This window comes from Sesamum indicum, linkage group LG9 (genome assembly GCF_000512975.1).
Source record: "Sesamum indicum cultivar Zhongzhi No. 13 linkage group LG9, S_indicum_v1.0, whole genome shotgun sequence".
NCBI lineage: Eukaryota > Viridiplantae > Streptophyta > Magnoliopsida > Lamiales > Pedaliaceae > Sesamum > Sesamum indicum.
The window spans coordinates 9,321,630-9,334,594 of record NC_026153.1 but is presented as its reverse complement, the minus strand read 5'-3'; the positions used below and the strand labels follow the sequence as shown (position 1 = coordinate 9,334,594).

At 36.5% G+C, this 12,965-nt stretch overlaps 1 protein-coding gene across 1 annotated transcript; it reads right to left on the bottom strand.

Moving 5' to 3' along the window:
* LOC105171187 (ethylene-responsive transcription factor ERF060) lies at nucleotides 214-2,120 on the bottom strand. Its single transcript, XM_011092218.2, has one exon. It carries the CDS (start codon nucleotides 1,505-1,507, stop codon nucleotides 539-541), a length of 969 nt encoding a protein of 322 aa, XP_011090520.1. The 5' UTR covers nucleotides 1,508-2,120; the 3' UTR covers nucleotides 214-538.

Below are 12,965 nucleotides of genomic sequence, written 5' to 3'. Positions count from 1 at the left end.
CTCTGGACATCATAAACGACCAATCCAATTCTTTATCTTCATAAGAAAACCTAAACATTCTTGCATGTATGAAACGAGTTCCAAATTATAATGGTATAAGTCACATCAAACGATAAGCGTTCTTCCTGTCCTACTCGATGAGGATTATTATGTTGGTCGTCCCTATCATGAAGTCTTTTCCCGTCAAAAGAAGCATAGTACAAAGAAAGATACTGAGAAGCAAACCATAGTTTAATTATACAAACGGTAATAAAATTACAAGGGGTTTTCATAGACTAATACAACCAGCCATTCAGACCAAATCAGCTCCAATCGTCATGCATGGAAAAAAACCACCTGCAGACCAAGACTTCACACATTCTTGAATTACATATAATCGATATAAAACTCTTCACACCTTTCAGGACATCTGCATATGTCTAAAAATCCATTGCAAATGCCACAACGGAACCTCATAACTAAACCTGTGGACTCCTACAAGACCAAGAAAACTAAACACAAGCACTTGTTATCAACATTAACTATTATTACATTGATATCATAGAGCTGCCCAATCTATCTCGACCGAAGGGTACTTTTGCAACATAAAATTATCACATTCATCGAAAGAAGGCTCTGGGAAATCCAGGAAAGTGATACAGGACTCAGGCGAGCCCGACCCTGCTGACGACACCTCATCAGAGGGTGAAGGATAAGCTGAAGATGATACTGAGGTCTCCACCTTTACAGTTTCGCTTGATCCAAGATCCTTAAATCGGAAATTTGATGAATCATCTGATGCCTTTTCCAGCTTAGGACAACCAGTTTCTGTCAAAGGTTCAACCTTTGCGACAAAACAGGGATTTCTTGAATTCCCCTGTTTCTTTGAATCGGCCAAGCTTTGACAAATGGCTTGAAGCTTGGCATCAACCGAGGAATGCAGAGGCTTGAAGCCACTGAATTCTTGGAATAGTTGATGCTTGAGGTGTGGGAAATTCAGCCTAGCAAACTCCCCTCTCAGCTTATAAGCTGCCTTGTCGTAAGCCAAGGCTGCTTCCTCGGCTGTGTCGAAGGTCCCAAGCCAAAGCCTGGTTCTGTTCTTAGGAAGTCTGATTTCAGCAACCCATTTTCCCCAATGCCTCTGCCTCACTCCCCTGTAAAGCTTCGTGGGCTTTGAGGGAGACCCTGGCTGCTTCATCAGGACGGGCTTCGGGCCAAGAAAGCTTGAGAATGAACTCTGCTGATGATGCGATTGACTTGATTTAGAAGTGAGCTGAGAGTGCTGCAGTTCCTGTTGCTGAAGCTGAAATTGAGCTTGGATTTGCAGCATCTGGGATGGGCTGATTTGGTTAAGTCCAATTCCACCAACTGTTTGATCATATGCCATTTGGCTTAAAGCAGTGTAAGGAGGAGAAGCAGCAGCACTTTTCATAAAAGGTTGAAGTGCTTGCATAAGCTCTTCCCTGAAGGGATCCATGGACAAAACCTGACAGCTGCTAGAGCTGTACATATCTATAGCCGCCGCCATGGATTTGATTCTTCGCAAAACTGAGAATTCAGACAACTACGTACGGAGAAGAGAAATCGAGAAAGCTGACAGAAAACCAACCACCTTGTTTCTTGGTCAAAAACTGGAGAATTCAGCGTGAAGAGCAAAGTAAAAAGACCTAAACGTTCTACACAAGCAAAGGATTCAAAGAGGTTCCTCAAATAATCAAACCTTTTGATAATCAAAAACCAAACCCTGAGAGACAGAAAAACGACACTCCCAGGTAGTTCTGAGCAGACGAAAATCAAAGCTTTTTACACGAATATAAAAGAGTGATCTCTGTTCTGAATCACCTGGCTTTCAAGAAAACAAAGACGCCCTTATGGGGTTTGCTTCTCTCTCTTCCTTTGAAATTTAGTCCAAATTCAAGAAAATCAAACCCTGTTAATATGATTCAAAAATTTGAAAGAACGACGAGAGAAAGGGATCCAAGAAGCGGGGATTGACATAAAAGGGGGAGAGACGAAAGTGAGAAGCGAATGCTGAAGTTGAACGCTCTCTGTTTTTGGTGGTAGAGTTTGCTGGTTTTTTCACTCTTGTAGGGGAAATGGTGGTCGCCGTGCTATGTGCTTATAAAGGCCTACTGGCTCTTGGACTTTCTCTCTCCTCATCTTGGGATTTTGATTTTCTCTCACTAAACCCATATTTTACTTTTGGAACAATTACACTTCTTTAGCCTGAAATTTATTAAATAATTGCATTTAAATTTTTTATAAGTTAAAAAATTATATTTAATATCTATAAAATTTATTTTTATTTAATAAATAAATTTTTTTATTAGTCAAAATTCATCAAATTCACTCGTATTAAAAAAAATTAGAAAAAAAATTATATTTACCCCAAATTGCCTTATTTATTAACTTATTGCATGTCAAATAAATTTTTTATAACTAAATTATCTTTATACGTCTTCATAAATTAATGCATGTGAGGAGGTATACCTTCATCGTTATAAGAATAATTTAATTCAATAAAAATTATTTGACCTGCAATAAGTTAGTAGTAAGTTAATCGAGAATAAACATAAATTTTCATTCAATTTTTTTTATTAATATTATTAATTCAGTGAATTTAGATTAACAAAAAAAAATTATTTATTAGACGTAATCAAATTTCAAAAAAGCTATATATGATTTTTCAAATCACAAAAATTTTATATATAACTGCACCAAGTCATACGAGAGGAGAGTGTAATTTTTCCTTTACCTTTCCGGTTTAATCATAATGTGACTTTCTCTCTGTTGATTAACTTTGCTAATCTTGGACTTTCTCTCTCCTCATCTTGGGATTTTCTCTCACTAAATCCATATTTTATTTGAGATAATTGCATTGTTTTTCTTAACATTTAATATAATTACGTGTAAATCTCTTATAATTTAAAAAATTATATCTATTACTCGTGATATTTATTTTAGTTTAACAAATAGATATCTTTATTAGTCAAAATCAATTGAATTTATTGATATCAGTAAAAAAAATTGAATGAAAATTCATATTTACCTCGATTCACTCAATATAGATTTATTGCAGGTCAAATAAACTTTTTTCTGATAAAATTATCCTTACAAAAGTACAAATATACCTAATTACATTGATTAGCATGTGAAGATGTATAATAGGAGTTTAGTTGGCAAAACAATTATTTAATATACGGAGGGATCTATTTTTTATAGGAAAATAATACAATATTGATCTTGCTCGAATTCAATGATCTCAAAGACTGATCTCTAAACAGATTGCTAACTCCTCCAAGATCGAGTATTGGGTCCCTGAGAATAAAACACAAATGTTAAGCTCGTCAGGTATGTCTTGGGCAACGATCCTCCGACGCTCAAGTTAGTATGATCGAGATAAAAATATGCGATTAGAAGAGTAGATAGAAATATGGCGTCTTAAGGTATTTATAGAGCTTATGTGGATACTATTGAATAGGCCACGTGGCCTTATCCTACTAGCCCTCATCCTATATCGGACGGTGCTCGCTGCCTAGGTCTTCAAATGGGTATTCGGGTCCGGGTGTCGACTGATTTGACCCGGTTGGTCAGAAGGGCGTGGATCTGAAGTGCGCAGTAACTAAATTATCTTTCATTAAAGATATTCATTATGTACAAAATGTGGAGGACACTCATCAAATATGTATTGATGTAATTCCTAAATCACGGATCATGGACATGTAATACACCAAATTTGAAGAGATGGCGGCCTAACTATGCCGTACTAAATGTTTTTGGCTTAATGATATTAATGTGATTTTCTCTCTGTTGATTAAGTTTCGCTAGTCTTAGATTTTCTCGAGTTATTGATAATTTATTATTATAATTTTTTTAATTATATAATAAAAATATGACGAGAAATCGCGACTCATCAACAAATAAATACAGAAAAATGAAAAAGGTGCCAAGTCGTGATTTTGGATTGCGACTTTGCCTTTTTCCTTTTCTTTTTGTTTAAATAAATTTGTATAATTTAATTATATATAATTAATTTTGAACAACATATTAAAATTCAAAAAATTATAAAATTAATATTGTATTAATTTAAAAATTACAATTAAATGTATAAATGTAAAAGTGTACATTTTTTTACAATTGTAAAAAATACAAAAAGTATACAATTAATCCTGGCAATCTGGTACTGGCACATCTGATTGTGTTGAAAAATTTCTTTGTTGGGCTTGTTGTCGTGCACGCGTTTGCGCCTAATCCATCTTGTTGTAAATACGTGTTGCGAAGAGATGCGAATAGTAGGATTGTGGACCAACTCAAATCCCGGTACATCCCGATAATCTTCAAAATGCACAGGTTCAAATGTCTTAGAATATGTATTCTTATAAGCCATTATATCGTAATAATCCTTCACCATTGATGCAACATTAATCATGTAAACAGCGCATACCTTTTGAACGTGACTGCAAGGAATACCAAATTGCGTGCATTTGCTGCAAGAACATTCTCGGTTCGCAATTTTGACAACATGGGTGTTCATTCCATGTCCGCTGTGATGTCTTGTAACAACCGAGGCGGACTGTTGGAACTGATGGTATTTGGTAACGATATTTCAACAGAATTTTCATGCCAACGTGTGAACATATTATGTGCAAAATCCGTCCACAGTTGGTTGTTGGCCAACATTACAGAACTTCTCGTTAACCTCTCACGGAAATAATGGACACTACGCTGAAACATCATCTCAACAATTGCTGTCAACAGTAGGCGGCGAGCGCCTTTCAATACTCCATTTATGCATTCCGACATATTTGACGTCAGAATTCCACATCGCCATCCACCATCATGTGATGCTGTCCATTTTTCCTTATCGATCTTATCTAACCACTAAAAAAACGCCTCTAGTTTCTGGCTCTTTATCTCCTCCATAATGCGATTGAATTTTCTGATACGATATTCAGAGCCAGCTTTCCAACAAAGATTCTTCAACACAACATTTTTGTGTTTACTGTTGAAATTGGAACACACATACCGCAAGCAATACCGGTGCATGCTGTTAGGTGGCACGAAATTCGGACATTCACGTACAGCTCTTGTGATACCAACATGGCGGTCAGAAATAAGGCAGATACCCCATTGCCCCCGTATAATGTGTCTGCTCAATTGTCTAAGAAAACCACTTCCAAGATAAATGTGATTTTTCATCGACAATTGCAAAAGCAAGAGGGAGTACCTGTTGATTTCCATCCATGGCAGCAGCAATCAACATCTTGTGCTTGTACTTTGTGTATAGATGGGTCCCATCTACACTGATAAGGTTGCGACAGTGTTGGAACCTTTCAATACACGACTTGAACACCCAAAATACGTACCCTATCACATATGCACCGGTTGATGTGTCGCGGGCTTTGTGTTGCCATTCAACAATCGTTCCTAGATTATATTTTTGAACGGAGCTCTCCCATGTGTCATAAACCATCTCACGTGCCATCTTCAAACTGTACCATGCCTTTTGATATGGTACATCGTATCCGGTATGGTCTTTCACAGTCTGGATGACATGCTTTATTCCGTACAATGGGTTGCATTTTACCTGTCGTAACAGTAAAGATGCAACATAAACCTTATCTAAATTACTGTGTTCGAGGGACATTTGATGCAATATACATGTATGGTCCCTTCTGTATTTTGTTATTGTCCACCTTCCCATTTTTTGTTTGAAAATGCCTCACAGCTCCCATCTACACCACATATCTGAAAAAAATAAACATGAATCAGTCGAATAATTTTGTATGCTTATACATATACAACAAATATATATATATACCTTCGGTGCTATGCTTACACAATACTTTTCACTTGGCTTTTGAACTCTCAGCTACCCAATACTCGCGTCGGGCATATTGTATCGAGTGATCTCTCACCGCCTCGATTAAAGCTTCTTTATTTTTGAAAAGCATTCCCACATCAAGTCTGCATTCGTTTTTGTCATAAAATTTTGCATAATATGGGCACTCCCAATAGACGGTGAGCCGGTGACTGGAATTGATCTCGACCACACAACACAACAATGGTAGGAATATTGCCTTACTTACATAGGTTTTAGCCCGGATGCAAATGCGTTGAAGGGCTCGAGACTACAGGCGTCCGTAATTACATCTCATTTGGCGGCGGTCGAGATCCCTTATAACACTCCCCACGATGTCGTCATCCAGTACGCCCGTGCTGTTGTATTACTTCTATTGGGGGGATTGATGTGCCCAAATTCCTCAGGTAACTATGTATCATTACTATATCTCTCAAAATTAGAAGATATAGAAACAACGAGAAACTATAATTGGGAGAGTGCTGTGCTAGCATTTTTATATCGCGAATTATGCAATGTCAGCACAAAAGGCAAAGCGGCAATGGCAATTGGTGGCACGCTGCAATTGCTACAGGTAAAATTTACTTAATAACTCTTACACAATATTTTTGCTATAAATATTTATTAATAACACATATTTGTATTGTTCGTGCAGATTTGGGCATGGTCACAGATTACACCACTTTGTCCTGAACTTGGTGCTCAACGACTATTTATGAGCCAAGTGCAAATGGACAACAATCCATAGCTCCCAGCAGCACCATAAGGTGCTACTTGAAATTGTCAGCACACTTTCACCACCACAATATGGGGAACTGTCCGAGTCATACGAGAAATATTGGATGAGATGCAGGTGGATCAGGTAACTTATTTTTAATATTATACGTACATTTATATCGTGAATTAAATGCGTATTAATTTATATCTTTGTATTTATTACAGTTCATATGGCAACCCTATGACATGGACTTGGATGTCATTATGACTTACGCCGATGAATTGAACCCCCAGTTATGGAGGTCATCATGTCCACTGATATTAAAAATTTATAAAAAAAATAATAACCAAAAAGATACATGAAAATTAAAAAAAATAAAAATAAAATAGCTATCAAAAGATATTAAGGAATGAGAAGTTAAATTAATGAATAAAAATATAAATTAACTAAAAACAAGATAAAAAATAAGACACAAAAATCGCAATTTCTCTTAATATATAGTATAGATTGGAATAGATTTTCAGGTATTTTCATTGTATTCGTCTAGTTTTTAGATATTATATATATATATATATATATATATATATATATATACCTAAAAGGAATTTAATAAAATAATAAATAATTATAATAATTTAAACAATCACTAAAACTTGAAGCACGTTACTTATCTAATTTTATAGCATCCAAAATTGCAAATAATCATAAGAAATAATTATCTCTCACTAAAATCTAAAATATTAAAAACAAACCTTTGAATAGGAGTTACTGATTTTGCTTGGATAAAAGTTAAGAATCATGGCAATTTTTTTTTTTTTGGTGGCTGCAAAATCTTTAAATTAAACTAAAATTGATAAATCAAAAAAATAAAAATTATCAAAGATGTGCTTTTTCTTAATAAAAAAGATATAGATAGCCGATACGGGTTCGGGGTTGTTCCACTATAAAACTAAAGATCTGCTCGGATCCGATCGTATTTATAATGTTAGACTTTTAAATTTATTAGTGACTCGAATCCACCCCAAATGAAATGGATATTGGGGCCAATTACCACGAAGGATGTTAATTTTGATTAATTAAATTAAAAAAAATTGATTAATCGATGTTTTGGTATGACGAATGACGTACCAAATATTAAAATCGAAATAGTCGGTTTGAAATGATAAAAATCGAATTTATTTAGATTGGAATTGATTTTCTACCGAACAAGTCATATTTTAAAAAATTAAAATTTAAAACAAAATAAAGATAGTAACTTTTATTTAAAATTTGAATAAAATTAAGTTTATTTATATTAATATAAATTTATAATATAATTTATGTATATTTAGAAAATTATAATATAATATATATTTATCTTTGCTTTCAAAAAATTCATATTCAAGCAATTTAAAACCAATCGAATTATCAAATTTTTAAAAAATAATAACTAAATACCAAATTAAATTTATAATTCAATATTCAGTACGAATCAAAAATTTAATCCATTCGAGACCCGATTGATAAACCAAATAGTACACACCCCTATTGACAAGCCTAAATTCCTATTCCAAATTTTGCTCACACAAAGAGGTGGTCCCACAATGGGAAAAGCGGCAGATGATTCACAATGAATGGTTCAGATTTCTTGAGGTTAGGTAGCAATATCGTGGTCCGAAAAGCACAAGGTCACACACTCTCCCACCTATGATCCAACGTTCAACTGTCAAAACAAAACCGGGGGCGTGCCGTTACAGCAGATACGACAAGAAACGTATTAACTTCCAAAAAAAGCCTAACCCCACCGCGTACTCCCGGTGCACCAAAATTTCCAGCCAACGTCCACCAGCCACGTGCCATGTAACCGACACCAGTCAGTCACTACCTAGCTTAATCCATACATGTCCACAACTTATTGGACGAAACAAACATAGGATGACTCGAGCGAGGGGAGCCGTTAAATTAAGCGAGAATATAAAACATGGTTTAGTTAGAGAAAATTCGAGTTATTTAATAATTTATTATTAAAAAAAATTATATTATTATAATTTTATTTAATTATATAATAAAAATATGACGTCAAATCGCGACTTGTCAACAAATAAATGCAGAAAAATGGAAAAGGTGCCAAGTCGCGATCTAGAATCACGACTTGGCCTTTTTTTTTTCGTTTAAATAAATTTGTATAATTTAATTATATATAATTAATTTTTAACAATATATTAAAATTCAAAACATTATAAAATTAACATTGCATTAATTTAAAAAATTACAATTAAGGGTACAAATGTAATAGTGTATTTGTTTTACAATTGTAAAAAATTACAATAAACTATACAATTACATATATAAAAAATGTCCACCCGTTCCACAATTCCATCTGTGGCGTTGACGCCGAGATCTTCTTATTTCCTAGCCCACATTTTGAACTGGCTCATTTTACGCTTCATTTTCATAACCACCGAATCGACTTGATGTTGTTGCGGAACTTGACTCCAATCACGATATGCACCAAATGATGGAAATGGAATTGGTGAAATATTATATCCTTGTGTATATGGTTGATTAATACCAAGACCAAGGTCAAGAGAATAATCTTCTATTTGATTTTGCATATATTGAGTCAATTAAAACCATTCGTCTTGAGACGGTTGAGGCATGCAATAATCATGAGGTGGTTGAGGCACGTAATAATCTTGAGGTGGATATACTATAGAAGGACCAGCTATATCCACCCTAATATCATGACATTCAACTGAACCAGTAGACATTCGGCTAGGACTTGTTCTTTGCCTGTGGGATGTAGGACCATCATCGGATGAAGAAGCAATTTGTTGTGATTCTTGGGTTATAGCTTCCTTGATAATATGTAACCCATGTTCAAATCTATCCACCAATTGACTATATCCTTCAATTTGGTGGTCTAGATCGACATAAAGTTTCAAAGGCATTCACCTCATTTGCCTGAAAATTGTAGAAAAATAATGAGCCTTGTGTTGTTAATAAAATATCTAAAATAAAATATATAATATTATATAACTACGTACCACAACTTGCAACATAGGTGCTTCTCCAGGTTGGTACTCGCTTTCCACACATCTATCAGCTAGTCGCCCACACGTCGTCCACAGGTCACAGGCGACCTGTGAGACTTGGGGAGGTACTATATGGTAATATGCTTCTTCCTAAAATCTTCTAGAGCGCTAGCCAATTTGGGAAAGCAGTCAGCTTTGATGTTTTCTTCCTTTGGAATTTGGACAATTTGAAAATTTTCCAACCCTGTCTTTAATTCTGCTATCTGTTGTAAATATTGGATTGTATTTTCTTCCTTGGCTTCGTATGAGCCCTCCAGTTATTTAACTATTAATTGCAAATCTAAATAAGCTATTAGGCATCTAGCTCCCACTTCGTGCGTCATTCTAAGACTTTTGTTATGATGACTTCGTATTCAACCTCGTTGTTGCAAGCCCTAAACCTGAACTTGACAGCGAATTCTATTTCTTCTTGTTGGGCTGAATAACTATGCCTGCCCTACTACCATGAATCGTGGATGATCCATCTACATGCAATAGCTACTTTTCGACTTGAGGGGTGCCTTCTTTAGATATTCCTGTTGTCTCGAGATGAAGTCGGCTAAAACCTGGGCTTTGATGGTAGTTCGAGGTAGATAGATATCATAGTCACTCAATTCTATCACCCATTTTACCAATCGGCTTGATGTATCTAGCTTACCTAGCATTTGTTTCACAGGCACGTAAGTTTTTACTCCAATAGGATGCGAAAGAAAATACGGACGTAGTCTTCTAGTAGTGATGACCATTGCGAGGGCCATTTTTTCTATAAGGGTGTATCATCCTTCTGCTCTATTAAGTACTTTGGTCACGTAATAGATTAACATGTACTTCCCATTATCTTCACGAATAAGGACAGAGTTGATAGTTTGGGGTGGCTGATAAAAACACATAGATGGTATCCCCTAAAGAAGGCTTCGCCAGTAGAGGAGTCCCGCTAAATATCATTTGAGCTCTTTGAAAGCTTGCTAACATGCATCATTCTATTCAAAATTCTTCGCTTTCCGTAAAACTTTGAGAAAGGGCAAGCTCTTTTCTGCCTACTTGGGGATAAAATGGCTGAGTGCTGCTACCATTCTAGTTAGCCTTTGTACTTCATTAATGTTGGAGGGTGCCTTCATCTCCAGAATGGCCTTGATCTTGAGGAGGTTGGCCTCTATTCTTATTTGGATGACCATAAATCCTAGGAAGCGTCCCCTTTCCCTCCAAATGTGCACTCCCCAGAATTGAGCTTTAGTTGGTAATTTCTCAAAACAGATAATGTTTCTTCTAAGTCTGCAACATGGTCTTTGGTCTCCCTATTTTTTACTAGCACATTGTCTACATACAACTCGACGTTTCTTCCAATTTGTAGATGAAATATTTTATCTACCAAACATTGGTAAGTGGCCCCAACGTTCTTTAGGACAAATGGTGTGACCATGTAGTAGAATGTTTTAGCGGACGTGATGAAACTGACTCTTCCTGCGATCTTCTGGAGAAAGCATTATTTGGTAATAACCTTAAGATGCGTCTATCATGCTTAATAATCCACATCCTAATGTGGAGTCCACCAACTGATGAATTTGAAGTAGAGGATAAAAATACTTGGGGCATGCCTTGTTGAGGTCCTTGAAGTCAATGCACATTCTCCATTTTTCCCCCTGGATTGGGTACTAATACAACGTTGGATAGCCACTCAAGAAATTGTATTTCTTCGATGTGATCAGCCGCCAATAATTTATCGACTTCAGCTTGGATTATTTTATCTTTTTCAGGCCCGAAGTATCTCTTCTTTTGTTTCACCCGCTTGATGTTGGGATCTATAATGAGATGGTAAGTTATGATATTAGGATCGATCACTTCTAAATCTTGGGGGGTCCATGCAAAGATGTCTATATTGCAACGTAAGCATTGATTATTTCTTCACGTCCCTCATCCTCCATTTGAGAACCAATGCATGTGGATCTTTTTGGATCTTCGAATAGAAGTTCGACATTCATTAGTTCTTCAGCCGGTTGTACCTTGGGAGATATCCCCTCATTTTTTTTTTATCTTCTGGCATCCCCTTTTCTCGCTTGTTTGGGGTGTCTCCTTTGGTACTTCGTCATTATTTCTTTTTTTCTCTTTGCGTACAAATTCCACATAACTTGTGAGATCGAAGGGGGGCTCCCTATGCTTCTCCTACACCTCTAGGCGTAGGGAACTTGATTTTAATGTTATAAATAGAGATTATGGCTTGAAAAACATTGAGGGTGGGCTTTCCAAAAATGACGTTGTAGGTTGAGGGAGTATCCGTTACTAAAAATTTCAATAAGCAAGTCTTCGATTAGCTCCAGTACCTAGGGTCAATGGAAGTGAAAACATGCCCCTAGGATGGACTACCTCCCCCGCAAATCTGTATAGGGAGGTGTTCACTTTTTCTAGGCGGTGTCCCCTAACTACATCTGATCATAAGCTTCCCTGAACAATATGTCTGCAGAACTTCCTGAATCTATGAAGATACGTACTACTTCGTAGTCGCCTAGCAACACCATGTTGACCAAAGCATCATTCTGAGAGCTCTTATGACCTGATCCTTCTGTCCTTCCAAATTGGATGAGGAGGGCATCCTCCATCGTCCCAACATCCCATTTTTATTTTATAGTTATGTCGTGCGCCTCTCTAACCTGGACTTTTCTAGCATGATTGGAGTCACCTCCACAAGGAGGATCATTAGCATATTCCTTGCCCTCAAAGGTATTTCGGTATTATTCATTTGGTAAGGACTCAGGACTGGAAATCTATACTTCCTTCCCTTTGTCTGCTTCCTATTTCTGGTATGGCCTTTTTGTTCAGGCTTTTTCCCAGTAGACGTATTCTTACAGCTATTCATTTTGGATAAGCCTTTCAATTTCATTCTTCAGATGCAGGCACTCTTCAGTGGTGTGGCTATAATCATTATGAAAACAGCAGAATTTGTCGGACATAGGATATTGAGGCTTTTCTCTCCATGAGTTGGGGTGAGCTAGTAAGCCTTTTCCTTCGACCGCCATGAGGGCTTGAGTGATGGGTACTATAAATGGAGTTTAGATTGTATTAACCCTTTAGAAGGGTGCCTTCTTGTCCCGAAAATCAGTCCGAGGCTTCTAGGAGGAGGTCACCTCCCACATTTCTTTCCTTTTCTCCCCACGACTCTCTTTCTTGCCAGCTTAGGCGTTCTCCATGTTTATATATTTAGCTACACAGGATAGGAGGGCGTCGATCTTGAAAACAGGTTTCTTAGCTAGGGACTTGAAGAATTCCCATCCAGGAGTCCTTGTGAGAAAGCACTAGCCTTCACCTCTTGAGCGGCCAAGGATACCTCCAAGACTGCAACGTCGAATTTCTGTAGATACTC

What these genes read in the sequence shown, in the direction of transcription:
- LOC105171187 (XM_011092218.2), bottom strand. Translation starts at nt 1,507, where the DNA reads ATGGCGGCGGCTATAGATATGTACAGCTCTAGCAGCTGTCAGGTTTTG.